Source organism: Emydura macquarii, unplaced genomic scaffold (genome assembly GCF_026122565.2).
Source record: "Emydura macquarii macquarii isolate MOO-44397 ecotype Brisbane River unplaced genomic scaffold, CSIRO-AGI_Emac_v2 contig_3328, whole genome shotgun sequence".
Lineage (NCBI taxonomy): Eukaryota > Metazoa > Chordata > Testudines > Chelidae > Emydura > Emydura macquarii.
In genome coordinates, this window is record NW_027133465.1 from 3,011,488 (window position 1) to 3,034,253 (window position 22,766).

The following is a 22,766-nucleotide window of genomic DNA, read 5'->3' on the forward strand; positions in this document are numbered from 1 at the left end:
ACAGCGCTCGGAGAGGGGTCGCTCCCCCACATCTAAGAAGACCAAAGAAGCGGGGTCAAGCGCAAGGCCTTCACACCATCAGGCCGAGCAAACACTGCGGGAGCAAAACTCGCCTTGAGCCCTCCAAAGGAGCCTCCTCTGACTCCGGGGAGTGGAAGAGGCCCTCTGCAGCTCGTGGTGCGGTCGATGCCGGAGGCATTTCAAGCGGCGAGAGACTTAATGATAACGAGAGTCCTGTAGCACCTTAAAGACTGACAAATTTCTGCGGGCATAAGCTTTCGTGGGCTGCAAGCCACTTCATCAGATGCATGAAGTGGAAACCACAGATAGGAGGTGTGTATATATATACATCCAAGGGTAAGAAACATAACAATGGGGAGGGCAAGTGCTAACAAAGTCAATTCAGTTAGAGTAGATGAGTCCTATTCACAACCTTCTAATCAACGGTTTAATTTTCCAAGTTTATTAACTCTGACAACTCATCACAACACTAAATGTACGCTGTCCTTAAAACTTCTACAACTAGTTCTCATCTTCCCCACTCCCACTGTCATTTTTATTCATAGACTGAAACAGAAATACGAGTTTTCCTGCTATTTCACTCCCAGTCGATTTCTTAATGTTGAGTGAATAATACCAAATGATGAAAATATTCTCTCTCTTCCTGCAGAGGAAGCTACTGCTGTGAAAAGTTGACTTAGCAATCTTCGAGGGACTCTTTCCCGTGGGTCCAGATGATGAAAATGTCATCAATGTAGCATAGGTAAAGATGATCATATGTCACACCTCACAGCTGAACTGTGTGACTTTGTCCTGACCCACAACTACTTCACATTTGGAACCAATCTATACCTCCAAGTCAGTGGCACAGCTATGGGCACCCGCATGGCCCCACAGTATGCCAACATTTTTATGGCTGACCTCGAACAACGCTTCCTCAAAACTTGTCTCCTAACACCTCTTCTTTACCTACGCTACATTGATGACATTTTCATCATCTGGACCCACGGGAAAGAGTCCCTCGAAGATTTTCATCGGGATTTTCATAATTTCCATCCCACTATCAACCTCAGCCTGGACCAATCCACACAAGAAATCCACTTCCTGGACACTACAATAAAAATAAAGGATGGGCACATTAATACCACCCATACCGAAAACCAACTGACTGCAATGCATATCTTCATGCCTCCAGCTTCCACCCTGGACACATTACACGATCCATTGTCTACAGCCAAACCTTAAGATACAGCCGGATTTGCTCTGATCCCTTAGACAGAGACAAACACCTACAGGATCTCTATGAAACATTCCTAAAACTACAATACCCTACTACTACTGGAGAAGTAAAGAAACAAATTGACAGAGCCAGACGGGTACCCAGAAGTCATCTACTACAGGACAGACCCAACAAAGAAAACAACAGAACCCCACTGGCCATCACCTACAGTCCCCAGCTAAAATCTCTCCAACACATCATTAAAGATCTACAACCTATCCTAGCAGATGATCCATCTCTCGCTCAGGCAGTGGGTGGCAGACCCATCCTGGCTTACAGACAGCCCCCCAACCTGAAGCAAATACTCACCAGCAACCATACACCCTACAAAAAATCCTACCCAGGAACCTATCCCTGAAACAAACCCCGTTGTCAGTTCTGCCCACACATCATCTCCAATGACACCATCACTGGTCCTAACCACATCAATCACACCATAAGGGGCTCATTCACCTGCATATCCACTAATGTTATATATGCCATCATGTGCCAGCAATGCCCCTCTGCCATGTACATTGGCCAAACTGGACTATCACTATGCACAAGGATAAATGGACACAAATCAGACATAAAAAATAATAACATCCATAAACCAGGGGAGAACACTTTAATTCCCCAGGGCATTCTGTCTCTGATCTGAAAGTTGTTGTACTTCTCCAAAAAAACTCCAAAAACAGACTTCAAAGAGAAACTGCTGAGTTAGAAATGATCTGCAAACTTGACACATTCAAACTGGGTTTAAACAGAGACTTGGAGTGGCTGTCTCACTATCGAAGGTAAATTACTTTGCTCACCCATTCTCACCTCCTACTCAATGGTCGTCACTAGGTCTTAAGTACTGGACTCCACCTCCCCCATTGTTCTCAATGCACCTGGATATCTATAAGATGCCTCTGTGTTACCTATTTTCTGTATTACTGCATCTGAAGAAGAGAGCTGAAGTCTCTCGAAAGCTTATGTCTGCAAATATTAAATTTGTTAGTCTTCAAAGTGCCACAGAACTCTCGTTGTTTTTGCTGTATACAGACTAACACGGCTACCCCTCTGGAACTATTGTGTACATTGTTCCACCCATCAAGGTTTAAACTGGCAAATTTCCCCTCAGTATTTCTTGCACACTGTTCAAGTTCCCTCTCATACACTGTATCTAGCAACCTTCCACCAATATCTGCTCTACCAGGGGGAGTGTAGCCTGGTTGTAAGGATTCAACCATGTCAGTGAAGTGTTTATTGTTAACAATGTGAAAAGGAGAATTTGTGGTGGCATAAATGAACGGAGCAATCTTTTCATCTATGGTGTCTTGTTGGTATTTGCTGGTCCTTACTACAAACCCATCCATGGTGGTGGTTTTACTGAATGATTGAAATCTTTTGCTTGCTACTGATACTTTGTTGTCTGAAATAAGTTTAGTTGCAGCACTTCTGCTAAAAGTATCAACGGATGACTCTGAAGTTGTTGCAGATAGACAGTCACAGTCAAAGTCGTTTATGCTTCAATGGAATCCTCAAACAAAATTCAAAAATGATTTTGAATCGTCGTTTTTCTCAGTTATTCTCACTCTATTATTCAGTTAATCATTTACATTTTTTTAAGCAAGGATGCAGATCCGATTTCAAATTACCAAAAAAGCTAAGACTAACTGCACTTAGAGTGCACTTAATTTTTGAGTAAGCCCAGTAGAACTCACTGACACTTCTTGTTTTCTCAAAAAACAGTATAAGATGGGATTCCCTTGGGAAAGTTGAATTTTGCTGAAGTAAAATAGGGAATAGATTTATGGCATCACCATTATGGACTGTGGTCATGATGTTCCAAAATAAGGGGCATGTATTATGTAATATAAAATAAGAAAATGACACCCAGTGGCAACAGACAACTCTAGATTTCTCTTACTGCAGCTTTCTGTACCGTATACTTGCATGATAGATTCTAAACCTAGTTAACTAATTATACAAGCCATAAGGATTAGCTAAGCTAAACTTTTTTTTCTAGCAACATCCAACATAGCAAACAGCTTGGGAATTTACTTGTTAAATCACACTTATGCTAAAAGGCACAGAGGGAGTTTTGAAGAATGATGCATTGCAAAGTGAATTATTTAAGTTACTAACCAGTTGATCCACATTGTTCTTCAGACACATCCACATCTTCATCCACATCATTTTCTCCCAATAATCAGTTTTCATGATGTTTCAGTCTTGCAGCTAGGCCCTGCATCGCCTCCTTGCACTGCTTACACTTGACATGTTTTCCTTTTTTACCCAGGGAAGGTATTTCTTGAAAAAAAATTCCCAGATAGGGTCTCTCTCTTACGCCCAGAAGCCATGACAGTTTTCTGTGGCAAAAGCGTGGGGGAATATAGGAAGCTGTGTGTGTACTGAATAATGTCTTCCCTTTTTCTTTCCAGTCCACTCCACTGTTCCTTTCTACTCTGCCTGCGTCCTTTTTCTCTCTGTCTTTAAAACTGTGTCTTAACTAACTCCTCTGCCTTGCTTGACCCGGATCCACCACCACATAAGCACAGCACAACAACAATCCTATCCTGCCTGTGTCTTTGCACATGTGACTTTTTAGTCTGCTGAGAAACTGAAATAGAAACTGAAAGCCCTGCCAGAACTTTCAAGAAGCAAGAGCTGATAGTTAGGCTGACCGGACTAAAGCCATTAATTCACTTCGATGAGACTGTAAGTGGAGGTTTAGCATGTTTGTGTTGAGATTTAATTGTAACTGTTACTTTTTAAACGAAAGAGAAATTTAGTATTTTATTGATGATTTAAAAAAAATCTGATTTAAATTAAAATCTGATTTTTAAAAAAAATTTTTAAAAAAATCATTGATTTTTATTCACCCTGTCTGAAACTGGACAGATTGCCGGAGAGGGAACACCATCAGCAGGGGCATTCAGTGGCATCGACTCGGCATCAATCTGGGTCACCAGTACCTAGGACCATAGAGTCAGTTGGGCTGCGCCGATCTCGATTGAATTCCAGCAGACGATCGCCACCAGGGCATTGACACCAGTCACGTTCCCCAGCACTGTTGAGTTCATCCGTGCACTCACGGTGCAGAACCCAGTCGCCAACACCCGGATGCTCCCCCAGGAATGATCAGCGCCATCGTCTATCTTCGGCACTGAGGCACTTGCCTGTGGTGTGGCGTCGTTCCCACTCCTCCTCCCGATGGAGGGCTTCTCCGGCTTGGCACCGGTCTGGGGAACATTATCCACCGTTCACCGGTATCTCGCTCCCTGTTGCTGAGGTGGCAGTCATCAGAATACCAGAGGTCTCAGGAGGCCAGATACTGATCCAGCTCTCCTCGGCACCGCTCGGCAGGAAAGGGGTCAGGCTCAGGCCATCATTGGTCGCCAGTGAGCGAGTCCAATTCCGCAGGGGAGGGTAAAGCTTCAGCACCCCACCTTAGCCAGCCCCATCAACCTGGGGGTCAGGACCAGGTTTCCTGCTCGGCTGCTCCAGGATGGCCTTGGGGACAGTAGCCGACTCAATGGCCCTTTTGGAATCCCTGGGGATTCCCTGTGGATACAGGCCCTTATTCCCTCCGATCCTTGGGGAAACAGTCTGTGGCCCCAGAATCCACAGCCAAAAGTCACAGCTTGGTCTCCAATGTAGAGTCGAACCCGCTGGAGGGGACATCTACTGCAGTTCCCCAGCAGCCGGGGGGATGCCCCAGTCCCCAGCACCGGGTCAGTCGTCTTCCTCCTCTCCAGATGAGGCGGTCACGTCAGGGCCCTCAGCTCCCTTGGATGACTTCCACGCCCATCAGGAGCTCCTCAAGAAAGTTGCCTCAAATTTGGGACCAGAAGCTCAGGAGCTCCAAGAAATGTCGGACAACCTCTTCGATGTGCTGGCCGCTGCGAGTTGCCCTACTAGACCATGAAGGTGTTCTCCAGGTGGTCAAATTCCTGTGGCAGACACCATCCTCCTTGCCACCAACTTCCAAAAGGGCGGAGAAGAAGTACTACATCCCCACTAAGGGGTCCAAGTACCTATTTACGCACCTTTCCCCAGGTTCTCTGGTAGCGGCTGCCAACGAACGGGACAGGCAGGGACAATCTGGCACGACGCCCAAAAACAAAGAGAATTAAAAAATTGGATTTGTTTGGGAAAAAAATGTATTCTACGGAGAGCCTGCAATTCAGTTTCGCAAATCAGCAGGTGCTGCTAGGGAGATATAATTATAACCTTTGGGACTCCCTGAAACATTTTGGTGAGGCTCTGCTGCAGGAGCAGACACCAGACTTTACTACCCTCCTTGAGCAGGGCAAGACAGTAGCCAGGGCTGCCTTGCAGGCAGCGTCAGATGCAGCTGACTCAGCTGTGAGATCGATGGCCTCTGTGATCTCCATCCACCAGTGCTCATGGTTACAGTCATCTGGTTTTTGTCCCAGGAGGTGCAACAGTCCATACAGGACCTGCCGTTCGATGGAAGTGCACTCTTCTCGGATCACACTGACACCAGACTCAACAGGTTAAAGGACTCTAGGGCCACTTTTCACTCGTTGGGCCTCTACACGCCACAAGCTTCAAGGAGGCAGTCCTGCCCGCAGCAGCCCAGTGTTTCGGGACCTACTGGAGGAGAGACAACAGGGAGAGAAATTTTAGATGGTGTAGGTGGGGCCCATCTTCCTCCTCGGCCAATCAGCCACCCACTCCCGGCGCTCTAGTGGCCAGCACCGATCGTTTTGATGGTGAGCCTGAAGACAGCCTTCCAGTCTCGCATCAGGACCCTGCTTCCCTGCCATTCCAAAATCGGCTTGCCCCCTTCCTCCCAGCATGGACCCATATAACTTCGGACTGTTGGGTTCGAGGGACCATTGCAGTGGGCTATACTCTGCATACCATGTCCCGTCCCTGCTGTCGGAGTTGATGGCAAAAAGGAACTGAGGAGGCGCAGGGCTGGTGGCACATCATGTGCGGGACTCTAGGGGCCGCCGAAGCCAGCCCTATAGGTACTGCTAAGGGGAAACAAATTCCAGTAACAGTGCATGGGGCGCACACGCACCTACAGTGAGAATAGACATTAGCAGCACATCTCGAAGAACAACAGTTACAAGGTTTTTCCGTTAGCTTTCTTCCTTTTCTGCATGCCACTAAGGGATCAACAATGAGTGCCAGAAAGAAATGGAGGTTAGAGTCCGAACATCTATAAAGATTCATATTGGAAATGGTGGTAGTCTGTGTTTAATTAAAATATGTGAGCAACTGATGCAGTAGCTAAAGAATTTGAAGTTTATTACTGATCTACACCTTAATGCAACTAAATACTTGGGAGCAATTTGTGTTCAATTCCTAGTGGACCATGTGTCCATCACAAAAAATATCATCCTACTATAGCATCATCCAACTGATGCTCATGTTGACAGCTGACAGAGGCCAAGGGCATGGCAGCTGAATTCCTTTCTAATCTCGGGAAGTGATCCCTCCATGGCAGCTTGATGTTGGAGAAGTTTGCACTGCTGCTACCCAGTATTCATCTGTTTTGAGGACAAATAAAGAACTTAACTTTTTGGGGTTTTCAGTCCCATTCCTTTCCACAAGGCAGTGTATCCCTCCTCCCTCCAAGAGTGGTGGTCCTAACCATGTTCCTTTCCTTTCCCCCCCACAATCGCCCCTTTTTGGAGAACCTGCCTCACCTTATGTTGAATCTAAAGAAATATCAAACATTGAGGGTTGCTTTATTTTTTTCTTTCCCAGATCTGAGGTTTCTCGTTGAGCTCTCTTGTTGACTTGCTCTCACCCTTTCCTTAATATTTTTGAGAGAAAAAGGTGGCTGTTTTAATCGGAGAGCTGTTTCAGTTAATAACATGATAGGGCACCTTGTGATGTGAATGAAAAGGCAGTATTAGCAGCGTGGAATAATGCTTTTGACATAGCTCAAAGAAAAAATAGCCAAATGTGATCTAGCTACCATAGTTATTTTCAGTTGTTGGAAAAAAAATGGCTGACAAGCTAGACCCTAACAAGGTACTAAGTCTCCGGGAGACTAGTGCACAGGGAACTAGGAATGACTGTGGGTTGGTTGTTATAAAGTTACTCTCTCATCTGGTATTTCGACCAAACGTGTATGCTGCAGCTTTGAAACCTATAGGAGTGATCTCCTTGTTAGAAATTAATTGTTCTCAAGTCAGCACTTTCCTACTGTCAGTCGTGTAGTCAAGGGTAAACTCATATACAGAGTTTACCCACTTCTCATTTGGGGAATATGGAGTTGAATTTAGGAGTTTACCCACTTCCTTTTTTGACCATTGCCTACAGTTCACTGTTGTTCTATCAATGTCTTTCATTCACGTTATCTAAAAGTAATAAAATTAGAGTTAAATAAAAGATGGGAGGGAGAGATATTTTCCAATGGAGATTGAAATGAGATTGTATTAGCGACTCAGATTCAAGCAGGTTGTTCCAGTTGGCCCGAACTATAGAGGAGAAGCGTCTTTCACACAAGTAGGAGTATAGAAGGATAAAAGGAAACCAGTGCTAGAGAAGTGTGGTGGGAGAGGTTTGTGTGAGGGTAGCTAGACAAATTGTGGGTTTTAAAAACTGATGGCAAGCTGGAAATGGAATGGGGAGCCAGTGGGGTAGTATCAGTAAGGCTGTAAATCTGTCATGGAGATCAGGGAAGTCATGGATTCTGTGACTTCCGGAGACCTCCATGACATTTTCCCCTGCAGCATCGGGGGAAGCAGGGCTGGAGCTCTCAACTGATGGGGGCCATGGAGCGCCAAGTCTCAGTGGGGACTGGAATGCCAACCTGCACCGGGGCCCTGCCAGGTCCCAGTAGCCCCCAGTGGCAGAGGGAGCCTGGAGCCCCGAGCTGGGAATCCGCAGCTCCCTACCACAGTGGGCTTTGGGGGAAGTCCTGAGCTGTGGCAGGTAGCAGTGGGAGCCCATCCCCCTTTACTCCAATCCCGTAGCAGGGCTCCGGCTGTCATCCCCTCAGACCCATTTTATCATGGTTATTTTTAGTAAAAGTCATGGACAGATCACGGCTTCTGTGAATTTTTGTTTATTGCCCATGACCTCTCCATGACTTTTACTAAAAATACTCCTGATTAAATCTTAGCTGTAAGTATGAGGCTAGATCCTGTCAAGATAACGATCTTCCCACTCCAGGCATGATGATTGAGGTTTTCCTGTGACTGAAGAGCGGTTGTTTTTGTTGGTTCAAGGTTGCACCTTGTTTGAACAAACGGACCTTTTGGAAATGTGGCAATGGGTCTGTGGATTTTCATTTTAACAGAATAAAGCACATGGGTGTTTTCTTCTATGCAGAAAGTGGTGATTACACAGATTACAGTGATGACGATTACCTGGAAACTAGGCGGAGAAGATCAAGGCGGAATCAGAAGAGACAAGTTAACTATAAGGAGGATTCCGAAAGCGATGGCTCACAGAAAAGTGTTCGATATGGAAAGGAGCTAAGACGAGTTCATAAACGCAGGCTTCCCAGTTCAGACAGTGAAGGTAAAACAAACACTCTACCACTTGTAGGAGCTGATATGTGAGTGTTAGTGAAAAGAAAGAAATATGAGGCATAAAGTAAAGTAAACACAAGGTTTGCTTTTAATGTGAGATGCATAGAGCACTCTTTGATATTTCCCAAAATCTAGATGTATCCTTGTGATGCAACCTCTCAACTTATATAACAAGGCATTACTACAGTTATTTGTCAGATTCCCTGCTTTCCCTTATCCAGACTTCCTGTTATGAAATTACTCCACCTGGTAGGGAAACATTGGGATTCCAAGAGAGGAAATGCAATTATTATGGATGACAGGAGTAATGTTCTCCTTACTCCAGTCCCCTGGAACCTCACCAGTCCTCCAGAAGATCTCAAAAAGCTCTCCATGTGTTCTTTCTTTGTACCCAGTCCTAAACTGCCATGTAACATAGTGAAGCACATTTAAACAATGGTGGCGTTCCACCCCAGAGGAAGCTGTATTTCAGTAAAAACAACAAGAGTCCTGTAGCACTTTAAAGATTAACAAATTTCTGCAGGCATAAGCTTTCATGGGCTGCAACCCACTTCGTCAGATGCATGAAATAGAAATCAGATAGGAGGTGTATATATATACATCCAAGGGTAAGAAACAACAATGGGGAGGGTAGGTGTAAACAAAGTCCATTCAGTTAGAGTAGATGAGGCCTATTCACAACCATAGATTAGAAGGTGAGAATGTGTGTATTTCAGAGGAGATTAACACGGTACCTGTTTATAGCTCGTATATTGGTATAAGGCCAACACTTTAAAAAGTGACCACTAGCTTTGGGTGCGTTGACTCTTGGGGGTCTAACCTGTGAGACATTTAGGGCCTGATTCTCAGAAATCCTGAGCCTTGCCAGCTAAAGAAATTGTGGAGCTGAATGTGTTCGGCCCTTCCAAAAAGCAGGCACTGTGTGTGTCAAGTTGGGCACCCATAATTAGAAGATATTTTGGCAAATGTTTGCCTAAATTTATAAAATGCTGTAGGGTCCTTCAGGATGAAAAGAGCATAACTGTATTATGCAACCTTATTGTCTTTTGCAGACTAAGCCTTAGAATATAATTTGCATTCCCTTCCCCTAAATTGTATGTAGAAAGAACCTCTCTGGCAAAAATATCCTACATAATAAAATGGCCTTTCTGGGAACTTTAGTCCTTTAATTCCTAGACATTTGGTTTACCAATGCTTAAATAATAATATTTGTTCTACGAAATAATTCCCATAGTACGAAATTTGTTACTGGCTTTTTGTGCAGTAAAAACAGCACAGCATTACCATTGGTATTGTCTCCAGGCATATGAAAGTACAGTGTGTAACAATGTCACTGGAAATATAATTACCTGGAAGATTTATTGTGGAACAGTGTGAAAAATTTAGATACACCAGAGGCAACTTGGACCTGTTGTAAACTTCCCATGCAACAAACGTACTTTCAGAGGACCGTGGACAGACATTCTGTGTCGCTGAAGATGGCTCAATGAGTCAAACAGTCCTTGGTGTTTGATTTCCTGTCCCAGCCTTTTCTTCCCTAGACCATCAAGAGCTACAAGTGCTGAGGGGATATAGCATACTCTGCCTATGCAGGGAAAATACCTTGCATTATACAAGAGCAAACCCTCCAGCTGAAATTTAAGGCAGTGTTGATGAGCTTTGAAATCCTATACAGTTCTCTTTGGGAAGGCTTATGGCCATGATGTGGGCCTTCAGTAACTCGAAGAGGTAAAGTGAGTGTTATGGGATCAGGAATAAACTTCCTCCCCAACTCCCCTGAATACATATTATTACACAATTATTGATTATGTGGGATTACATCTTTCCCTCAAGCAGTCAGTGTCAGAAACAAGATGCCAAGCTTGATGGACCACTGGCAATAATATGGCAATTTCTATTTTATTTTATTTTATTTTATTTTATCTTTTCCTTTTGCCTTTCCCTTTCCCTTTTCTGTGTGAGCACTCTAACAAAATTTCAGAAGGCGTGCCTGGGATTGGGATGATAGAGAAGGGTCAGGGGAGGTGTGAGACAGAGAAAGAATTGGCATTTCAGAAGAGAGAGATAAAAGTGGAAATATAAAGAGCAGTTGTAAATGTTTTGCCTGCCCTGAGATTTTGCTAATAGATTTAAGTCTGTTCCTCATTCCAGAGAGCTACATGTTCAAGAACTCTGAAGATGATGAACCAGCAAAGGAATCAAAGCAGTCGGTTCGAAAACGTAGCCGAAGTACAGACGAATACTCAGAAGAAGAGGAAGGGGATGAGCAAGAGGAGGGGAGACCGGTCCGCAAACGGCTGAATCGAATTGAAACAGATGATGAAGATAACTGCGACAATGCGAACAAAGATACAGAGAACCCTGCACCTGAAAATAAGCCATCAGCACCCATTGCTCCTCATGACAGTACCAAGAAACCCTGCTACCGGATAGAAAGTGATGATGAAGATGACTTTGATAATGTAGGGAAAGTAGAAAGCCCATTGGACTACAGCCTAGTGGACTTGCCTTCCACCAATGGACAGAGCCCAGGTAAAACTATTGAGACCTTGATTGGCAAACCAAGCGAGAAGACTCAAGCCCCCAAGGACAGTACAGCCAATGCCAACCTAGCACCCAATGGGACAGGGGGTGGGCAGGAGGCAGTAGGGCCAGAGGAAGAGGAGGATGAACTTTTGAGAGTGACTGACCTTGTGGATTACGTCTGTAACAGTGAACAGTTATAAGACTTTCTTCCATTTTTGTGCTAATTTATTCCATGGTAGCTCATACCAGCGGGCCAGTTATTAAAAGCTGTTTTATTTTTCCTAGAAGACTCTCCACTACAGCATCCCTTTTTAGAAGCAAGAGTTTCACCAGTTCTGCAGTCTTTCTGTGAAGTGACCAGTTTTGAACTTTGAAGATAAATTGCTGTAAATTCCCTCTTAATTCTTTTCCTCTCCTTCCAAATCCATGGTCCTGGTTAATTTCATTCACAAACAACAAGAGATTTGTATATTTTTGACTTTATATTTCCTGAATGCTTACAAATTTGTCAAAATATGTGGCCTACGAAAGCATTCCAAATCAGTCAGGGCCCAAAACATAATTGGGGCAGAGGGCAGCGGGAGGTGGGAATGGAGGGGTGTGTGCAGAAGCACTTGTGCTTTAGCTTTTTCATATGAGATATATATTATATTTAAATGTTCACAATTTAGATTACAATTTAACAGACAGTTTAAAAACTAATGTCTACTGTTGCATTTTGTGAATTGTAGGTTAACATACATAGTTCATTTTAGAAACCACCTTCATGAAAGCAGTTTGATTTAATACTGGAGATAGCCGCAGTAAATAAAGAGGCCGAAAAAGTACAATAAACAAGAACTCTAGTATCCATTTTGACTTGCAGAATTTCCTGATAAACAGCCTTTAAAGTGTTTGTACAGTAAAGAGTACTGTAATGAAGTTTTGACAGTTGAAATGTGCTGGCAATGAATTTATAAAACAGTTTTTTCATGCTTATTACATCAGATGGCCTTTAATGTACAGTATCTGGTGGAAGGAAATCTCAGTGTGAAGTTAGTTTGTAAATGGAATGATGCCATGTGAGTGCTGTAAACTTTTACAGATGCCAGAACCACTGTATAAAGTAACTACCAAGCTGTTTGAATTTTAAACCATCTGTCAGAGTATTTTGAAAGGAATACGTTTGTATATACTGCACTGACCATGGGATTACAGCACATCTGATGATAGAGGGATTTTCAAATAAACCTTGACTGGTCCATTCATGCCGTTAATATCTACTTCAAATTGAAGTAAACAAATGGAGCAGTTTTCCTTTTGGAGGTTTTCTGTTTTGGGCTTGTGTGTGTTTCTGTTCTGATTTACTTATCTGCCTGGATGTATTAGCAGGTTTTGAATGTAGTATTGGCCTTTGGCCATTAGAATTTTCTTAAAATACATTTTAATAGTTGTCATGTGACCAACTGATTTCAAGAAGGCAGTATTTCTGAGAGAAAATGCTTGACTCCAAGACATCTCATTACTTTGAGTGGCATATACTTTAGCTCAAGTATACAGGGTTTGTTTTTTTTAAACATATTTTATTTGGCACATAATAGACAGTGAAGCTGAAGTTTGTTGTGGGTAGCACTCAGTTTTCTCTTCGCTCTTAATTAGGGTGCAGACTGTAAAGTTTGTACATGTTGTAGTCCACAACTAAAACATAGCTGCCAAATGTTGAAATCTGATAAGGTCACATCTATTAATCCTTTTGCGCTGAGATTTGGATTTCCCCCACCCCCCGCCCGGTGTTATGTCCATTGCCGGCAATGGATGCACCAAATTTGCTGCTGGCACCAAGGAGTGAATTCTCCTTTCTACCCCTGTCCCCATCTTCTCAATGTCGTATTGACTAGTCAGTCAGTAGTTAAGCACTTCTGTTTCATTGTAATAAAGCTAGCATTAGGTCTTTACTGAATACCTCTCTACAAAACCTAGATCCAAAAAACCTACCTTCTGGCCTTGAAAGTCTTTGTTTTTGTTTTTTCCCTTGTCCATGTTAGTTCTGTAGAATCAACTGCATTAATGTTGTTCATTGGGATTCTAGCAGGGCATATATCCTCATGTATAAAACTAGAACCATCAAAGATACAAAAGGTTAGGATCCACTCATCGTTTGCTATGGTAAGCTGAGTTTGTGTCTTGAGAAAATGAGAATTCACTCTCTTTCCAAATGAGTTTATTCCATTTGAATTTTTTTTTTTAAATAATTATTTCCATCATGTCAATTGATAGTTAACAGGTTTCATTAATAGATGTTTAAACAGGGTAGTGCGAAAAGCCACAGAAGTTTAGAAAGTGTTCTTAAAAGCATATGTAGCATTTTAAGCTACTATATATGCTTTTCTTTTGCTTAGGTGATACATAAATGTAGTGCTGCTACATTTCTAATATCCGTGTGTTTAAAATGAGCAAGGATACGTGGCTCCCATTTTTCAATGTTCGTAATTGTTGCGCATTCTTAATATTTGCCGTGCAAGCTGTCTGATTCACATATAGCAATACTCTGTGCAGCCAAAACTTCTGTTTCGTTTAGGCAGTGCCATAACCCTTTTGCTTTCTGACTTAGCCTTTTAGCATCTGATCAGTGCTGTAGCAAACATTCTTGCTGTAGTGTTAACTCTAAATTATAGACATATAGTGGGCAAGTAATTTAAATATAAGAAAAATACAAAAGAGTTGGAAGTATTGGATACACCAACTAGAGAAAAAAATCAAATATTGTGTCTTAGTTGTGGGCATATATAAAAGCAGACAATGTTATAAAGCTCAGTCAGAACACTGGAACACATGATCCAGTTATTTATCAGGTACTGTCAATTCCATAAATATGTACATGACTTTGACACTGCTACGGCGCTTTACTTCCTGTATCTCAGTTTTGTAGATTGATTAAGAAAAAGTCATCTCTTGTGTCATCCCAGAGAGTCCAAGCCTGAAGCCCTTACACAGGCAAAGCTCCCATTTATATCATTGGGAATCCTGTCTGATTAAAGACTGCAGCATTTGGCCCAAAGAGAGGGTTTACATTTTCAACCCTCACCCAATCCCCAATTTTGAAGATTTTCTGCTTGATGGGAAATATGCATCCTATTTGGAAGATGACACTTTCTGATAAGAGCACAAGTGATCCCTCGTCAGATGGGAAGAATATTTCCATTAGTCCACACTATGGAAATGTTCTCCAGTTGTTTTGGTGTCATTCACAGATTGTGTTCTACTGTAATCTTGATAAGGAATGAAGTACAACGTCTTTGGGATTATGTCAATGTCCACAATGAATACTCATCTTCAGCTGTTACTTAGGTTACCAAGAAAAAGATCAAATAATTTTAGAAACAAAATGAAGACTGTCCTTGGGTTATAAACAGGATACTCCAACTGGAAAAGAATAAGCAGATATCATCCAATATGTAAGGATTTAATGGCATAAACAGCTACATATCAGGTTGTGACTAAAAGTTGTTATACTGCAGATTTTTAAATTGAATATTGTATAAAGCAGAATGAGTGGGAAGAAAGTTAAGTGCAGGTTAGGTTTTAAGCAGGATTAGAGTGGACAGGAAGCTACAAAGTGAGGGAATGAAATGAGAGATGGAAATTTGTAATCTACTTCACAAAGAGAAGAGTGATATTTGCTGGCTTGCAAACCACTTGTATGAGCATTGGTGACATAAGTTTACAGTAAATTCACTTCACTCTAAATGGATGTGGTGCATTACATTAACCAAGCCCGTACTATAGTAGGAACTTCACCATGGTTGTTTTTGTCGTCTTCCAGCTATTGATTCTTCTAAATGAGTGTAATTCTGGTTTTAAAAAAAAATGTAGACATAGTTGATGTCTCTTTGTTTAATTATGAGTACGGGAAGGTCAATACTAAACAATTAAATCTTTGAGCATTTGATAGTTTATTCAGAGTTGAGCACATTAAATTACATGAACACATTAACTCATCTTTTCTTTATCTAGAGGCGTTTGCATTTTAACTGTACTTGAGTGGAATAGTGATGCTTTTTTCTGTATTGTACATTTATAAGGTATGTCACCTTCTTTAAGACTATCCCTTTGGATTAAGGTGCCTCAGTCGCTCTTCTGCTAATGGGGCCTAACGGCCTAGTTTTGCTCGTTTTCCATTTGCTCTATTTTGTCTTCACTGTGTCTGAACTCCTCATGGGAGACTGACTTATTCCGAGAACCACAAGGTAACACGGTCATAAAAGAAAAAAACATTCGCGTGGCAGTCCGTTTGTTTTAATTATCTTAATATCTTTATCATTTGAACTATGTGAATATCCAAATGCTCTAGTAGTTCAATAATTCTAACAATACACTGTCCAGGTGCCCATTACAGACCTCTGTTTTCGGGCATTTCTAATTTGGCATTGGAAGCTCCTCAGTGTGAAGGCTTGGCCCAACAGTAATCACATACTTTCACACACTAGCTTTCTTAAAAGTAAACAAGATAAAGGTACCTGCTTTTTAAAAAATCCGCTTTGTACACAGTAATTAAATAATATTTGGCAGTCATGTTAATCCAAAAATGGTCTGATCAAGATATTTGCCATTTTGAGCCAGTTATCACAATCTTGAAACCTTGAAAAAGTGCTTGTGGCACATGTGCAGTGACTCCTGTTCACAGGTTTGTATTACAGATTTTAATACACGGTATGCATCCTATGTGCATATTTACATTAGAACACCACTTCCAGTCCCATTGGGTAAATAAAACCTTTAAAAATGTGTATATAAATAAATATTAAAGCCTTCAAACAGAAACAAATCTTTACTGAAGAAAACTACCCTGAATGGGGGGCAAAGGATGGAAGCAGTGCATGTTAAGTAGCCCTGACCTGCAAATCCTTACACACGAGTGCTTCTGTGGAAGTCATTAAGACTGCTTTTAGGAATAAGGGTGTGCAGGATTAGGCCCAGAATTCTTGATACAATCTAGGAAATCCTGGCTGTCAATCTTAGCTTTTGTCTTTCACCTCTCACCTGAGTTAGGGGGGGAGTGCAATGTTGCTTTTAACTGTTGGAAGCCAGGAAATATAAAGTGAGCAGAGAGGCCTTAATTTTAGTTGAACTAATGTTTGCAATATGTGTTGACTTAATTTTTCAAAAATTACTAATGATTTTGGATGGCTCCATTTTTGGGTGTCCAGTCTGAGACATATTAAAGACTTTTCGTAAACAGCAGAACACTCGCTCATTGAAAATAGGGCCCCTTTAAGGTGCTTCCTGTTGGACAACCCAAAATTCAGATACTTCACTGAAAATAATTAGTCGCTTTTGAAAATTAAGTCACTTATTAAGCTCTTATTATAGCATGGGTATAACTGCCTGTTTGAATGACAGAACTCCAAACAGCAAAAAGCAAGCTTACTTGGGAATTGAAATAACTGCTCAAAGCTTCAGAGTAATTTAACTTATTTGTACATTCCAAAAGATTTATATTGCTTAGAACAACACTTAAATTATGTACAGTTTCTGAAGGAAAGAATAGAACACTCTAAAGTAGGTATTAGGTTTTTACAATTGAGCGAATGTAAAGGCTCCAGGCATATAACTATAATTATAAAAAGTCATCTGACAACCTGGATTTTTAGCTATCACTCTGTAGCTGCTGGCACCAAATACCTGTGCTCATAAGCAAGACAGACTAGAAAAATGCAGACCAAGGGGACACATTGCTTAATATAATAGTACTTGTGGCTGTAAATATATATGTGATTGCTACAAATAACCCCAGAGGTTACTAACTAGGACTGAGATTAGAGGGGGAAAGTGCTGCTCTCTTATTTCCAGTTTTGTTTACTTTGTGCACTGGATAGCACTTTGTGTATAGTCAGCCTCACTGGTTCCCCCGGGGCTAGTCAGAGAGTCGCTTTCCCCCTGTCATTTTGAGTGGATCTTTCACATGGCAGTATGGGATGGGAGGAAAAAATAGCAAAATGTGATTGCAAACCTCCAGCCATTTGCAGGAGGGGATTCAGACAGGCATAGTGCCTGAAATGACTTGTAATTCACTCTTAAAAACTGACTAGATTTCAAATTGACTGTGCCCCTTTAAGAGGCTGAGACTGACACCCTCTTGACTTCACTCCTTTCCCCACAGCTGCATGTATGCCAGCAGAGGTGGTTTCCTAGAAGGGATGGATGTGTGCTGTAGGGTAGGTGGGGAGGGTGGTTGGTTGCGGGGTGGGGTTTTGGAGCAATACATTAAATATTATAACACTGTTGGGCTTTGGCGCAATCTGATCAAGGCCACTCATACACTTATCCCTCCTGTTATGATTCAAGCAGCTACATCGATTTGTAATATTTAGCTTAGTCTGTCAGGACGTAGCAAGTTGTAGCTGTGTTGGTCCCAGGATATGAGAGAGACAAGGTGGGTGAGGTAATATCTTTTATTGGACCAACATCTGCTGGTGGAAGGTATAAGCTTTCAAACTACACAGAGCTCTTTGTCATGTCTGGGGAAGGAAGCAGAGTGTCTGAGCTAAATACAGGTTGGGACTCTTTTTTGTAGTTAGTCCCAACTTTTTAGCTCAGGCACTCTGTTTCCTTCCCCAGACCTGAAGAGCTCTGTGTAGCTTGAAAGCTTGTACCTTCCATCAACAGAAGTCGGTCCAATAAAAGATATTACCTCACCATGACTCTCTCAGAACTTAATAAATGATTCTGTAGGAAAAAAGCTGTTTTACTGAAAGCCGTAATCGGCCTAGTATTGGCACGCCATTTATTAGCTAGATGAACGTAAGGTCCTTAATAGATACTAATCTGCTACTAAAGTTAATGTGGTCGAAAAGGAAATCAAATCATAAATCTTTTGCTTTTAATTTCATACTCATTACATGGACTCTGAGATGTTGTACAGTATCTTATTCTTACAATACATGGTACTTCCCCCAACTTATATTAAAATGATTTTTTAAATGCCAGCGGTTGCTAACTTCTTGTTTCACAGCCCTCCTTTATAATAGATACATAGAAGCTATAGTATGCTACTTGACTGATTCAAAAAGTTTAATGTCACTATTTTAGTGTATAATGGCTCTCAAACGGGCACATTCTATGTGTTTATACCTGATGTTTGTCTCCATTCACTATCCCAGTAAATTCAGTACAGATTACTTGCTAGCAGAATGGTTTGTTCCAATACTTCGTGAGAATTAGGTCAAAACGGTCAGTTATGGTCTCTTAAGATATGCTTACATGAAATACAGTTTTTGTCTTACTCCTGTGTGCTGTTTAAATGTTTGCAGAGAAACCTACAGTTCCTTAGAGTTTATCTCAAATTCACTGATGGCCTCATTTTTGTTTTATCTTGCTCTTAAGAGGTAACATGATACATTTCCAAAAGCTTAGTAGCTCTTTGTATAGTTTAATCCTTGCTTTGCTTGAGTCCAGAACCATGATTTTTAAATCTTTCTCTGAAATCATGGCTTGATACATTTTGAGGGGAAAGGGCTGACTGCACTGCATGTGTTGTCTGTGTGTGGAGGGGGAAAAATATGTTGAAAAAACTGGAAGTGTAATTCTTGTTGCACATAAATTGGGTGATGCTCGCACTGTTTTGTTTCCCACCAGTAATCTCACTTGCATGTAAAACATGTTGCATTAAAAATTTGAAAATGAAAGTCATGGTGGTCTCAGTGCTCAAAGGGTTAACTGCAGTTTAACAACAGCTGATGTTTTTAGATTTGCAGTACACAACTGTTTAAATACTGTATTCCTTGTAAATGAAGTAAAAAAAAAAAAAAAAAGTTAAGGCTGGTGCCAATATTTTTGTTAATGAAATGTTCATTGTTGTCTCTCACTACAGTCTGGTCAGAACTCTTTGTGTATAAGCTGGGCCTGAAGCCATTTTATAGCTTGTAGGCCTAATTGTGTAACTTTTTCTTTCATAATGTTTTTGTTATAATATCTGCTGTCATTTCTTTCGTATAAATATGACATGTAAATTGTCATAATAAAAAAAATTAAATCACTTGATAAGTATGATGTGTCTGGGAGAAGCATGTTTGCTTTTAATTATCCTGGCACCTAATAGCAAGGATTGGCTTCTTTTTGTTTGACTTTAAGGTAGACAGTGGAAAATGGCTGCTGCGGATCCATCCAGCCTTTGAAAGTGGTATTTGTTTGGCTAGAGGGATGCACAAGTAGCAAATCATGCTGTTTTCTTATGGCAGTTCAGCCTGTGAGGGTTTTCTCTTTGACCAGCACTTGATGACAGTGAAGAAACTTGAAATCCCTATCTTTTATATAGCTGTGTTTCACTGCTCTTTGCTATCAGTTTTCTTTGTATTCCTTATCTTCTAAAGATACTATTTTAAAAAATAAATAAATAAATGGTGGTTCTATTAGGTTATCCAGAGTGGCAAACTGGGAGACCTAGTCACTTAAGGACAGATTTTTAAAGGCATTTAAGACCCTGGTGAGATTTTCAAAAGCATCTGAGCACCTAACACCCACTGAAATCAATGCGTTTTAGGCACCCAAGTGCTTTTTGAAAATCCTACTAGATGCTGAAATATCTTTAAAAATCTGGCCCTTATTCCTTTAGCTCTGCGGCCACCAGCTCTCAACTAAAACCATGTTTGTACAGAATTTTTGCCATTGAAGGTTAAATAAGCTCATCAAAGTGAGACAGCCAAAGCCAGTCTATTAACAGAGCCAGTCAGACATTTATTGGTGCAATGGTCAGGGGTTCACAATCTCCTTGATCAGACTTCTGTAATTTGATTGAAGAGGAAGATTAAACACAGCCTGAAAAGGATCAACTTTGCTGAGACTGTTGAGTGTTAATGCTTTAAGTCTGGCAAGAGGCCTGCCTAAAGAAGCAGCTGCAGTTAAAGGTCCAGGTTACTAAAAGAAACACAGGTGATGACTCCTGAAAATCAAGAGCCCCATGTTGGTGATGGAAAGTAAAGAGATTGCCGCTGCTGGAAACCTTTAAAACTCATGATTTTTTTTTTTCCTGATGTGACTTATGGAGGCTTTTGAACAGTGAAGTTCCTGGCTGAAACCTGTTTCTTTGTTGGCGTACTAGGAGGCAAAGAGGAATGGACAGAGTCAGCTGTACACAAAAATGATGCTCAGTGACCCTACATAGAGTTCCAAACCAACTGGATTTTGAAACCGGGGAACTTGCCAACCACTGCCACAAGTGGAAGAAATGCCTAAACCTGCAGTAGTTATTTTTCTGCTGCAGTACACGATGGCGCTAGAGACCCTAATATTAATAAGAGCTTAATACAGGAAGGGGGTCTGCTTCAATTTGAAAGTGGAAACATTATTTTGTATGGACATGTAAGAACCAAACCTATGCATCTAAGAAGAAAACTTAGGGGGGTATAGATAAATGGTGGATTCTCAAGGTAGCAGAGTAAACTGTCTGTGCTGTTCTGAGTTGGAGACAGCATGCAATTTACATGATGCTGTAAATAGGCTCTGATCACTCTATTTACATATCCATTTGCCTTATCCACTTCATCTTTGTCTGCCATAATCCACTTAATGGTGCAGTTCACCTAGTGATGAAAATGATAGCATAAATAAGGGCCCATAGGCTTTTACCACAGCATGCTTGTGGTTAAAACACCTGAGCTGTGTCTATGAGAGAGCTCCCACCATTTCTGCTACTGGAGGAGCTGTACCAGTGGTGAATTACAGATATGAGCTTTACTAGTATAGACAAGGCTTTCCAGGTGTTGCCAGCATCTCCTGGCATGGATCACTGCTATACAACCAGCAATATGATATCCCGCCAGACAATTCCAGGCACAAGATCCTGAAGCTTTCAGATGGGACTGCAAGAGCTCTGCTTATTTGTTCATTTACTCTTGCATGACTAGCGGTGAACCTGGGCTGAGCCAAGCCTTGCAGAGAATACTAGAACCACTAACTGTGCGAAAGATTAATCTAAAGAGAAATGTATTTACAGGCTGTGATAGTTGTTCTGGTATGCGCTTATGGCAATGGGCATTCATAACTTTAAGGAAAGGAATTTTTAGTGGCCAACCAGGAAACTGCCCAACAGTGTGTGGAAGAAAGCAGGAGCTGAATTGGAAATCCATATGCTGGTTCTCAATGCTAACCTGTGAAGTCCCATAACCTATTTCCTTCTAATCTCGGTATCTTTTTAGTCAAGGCCCTTATTTTTCTTGGGATAAAGTGAAATTTACTGTGGAAATCCACTCTCTTGTTGTAGAATTGTGCTGGGTGCCAAGCTTGGATTTATTGTTATTTATTATGTATTTGTATTGTTAGCATCTAGGAGCCTCAGTCATGGACCAGGACCCCATTGTGCTAGGTGCTGTACAAACACAGAACAAAATGATGGTGCCTGCCCCACACATCTTACAATCTAAGAATAAGAAGAAAAGCTTCCAAGTATGAGTTATGTAAAATTGCTGCAATGTGTTTTCCTTATTGAATCTGTAGACAACCTAAAATGACTGCTCTGAGGGATGTGAACTTTCCATTTATCTCAGTAGTGATGTAACTCTGAAGACTAATAATGGTGAATGGAAATGTCAGTCTTGGCTATTTCACTGCTTATTTTAGCTGGAAACAATTAATGTGCTTATCTGTCACTGTTGGATCCAGTGGTAAATGCTGACACATGGGGCTGCTGGCTGTTACCAGGAAAGTGACTAGATTTCTCCCCTCCCAAGTGCTGAAAGCCTTCTCTGCTTTATAGCTGCCAATATCAAACACCCAAACCATCTACCCTTCCTGGTCTTATCCAACCTCTCCCTCTCCCACTGCCACCCATGCCATCTTCTGCAAGGTAGTTATTCATGGTCAGCACAGTAATGTGTGGCGCAATGAACATAAGTGTGTGTAAGGAAGGAGTGTAAACTTCAGTTTAACACAAGTCACTGTACAATTATTCAGTTTAAATTTTGTACTCAATAAAAACCCTTCATTTAAAAAATTCTGCTGAATCTGTCACGGGATTTCCATTTTGTTCCAGACACAGTGGGAAATGCCTAAGGACTGCCTGTATATCAAGAAGCCGGATGGTGGGTCAAATTGAAATGGTAATTTCATAACCTCTAGGTCATGTTCTGTAGTGGATGGGGTAGTCTTGTGTTTGGCAAGTGTGAACCCAAGATATACTCTGGATTATATGAAGGGGTGGAATACTGAGTTCAGTTCTTGCTCAGAGTAAATATTCTGCATTGTTTCATCATACCAGACTTGGAGAAGTGGGCATGAGTGCATACATCTCTCCCTGACTTCCTCTTCTCCTGGTTTGGCATGATCCTATAAGCTCTTACTCATGAGAGATGTCCTAGTGATTCTTAAATACCACTCCAAGGTGATAGTCCTAGATGGAAGTCATCTAGGTGCCTATTTGCCTGAATATGGATCTGAAAGATTGGGTCTTAAAATGGAATAGGATCTGCTAGGGACAATGAAAGTATTAACTTAGGAAA

At 41.5% G+C, this 22,766-nt stretch overlaps 1 protein-coding gene across 4 annotated transcripts in view; it reads left to right on the top strand.

Annotated features, from left to right (window-relative positions):
- The window catches only part of RSF1 (remodeling and spacing factor 1), a 122,985-nt gene extending 100,737 nt beyond the window's left edge, over positions 1-22,248 (top strand). For 2 of the 4 annotated variants that reach the window (XM_067533288.1, XM_067533290.1), the window contains 2 exons: positions 8,567-8,758; positions 10,921-12,538. In XM_067533288.1, the coding sequence (XP_067389389.1) occupies positions 8,567-8,758; positions 10,921-11,495 (767 nt within the window). In that variant the 3' untranslated portion in view covers positions 11,496-12,538. Of the gene's footprint in view, positions 1-8,566; positions 8,759-10,920; positions 12,539-21,591 lie in introns of those variants that run through there. The other 2 variants (XM_067533289.1, XM_067533291.1) reach the window with 2 other exon arrangements.
- The last annotated feature ends 518 nt before the right edge of the window (positions 22,249-22,766 follow it).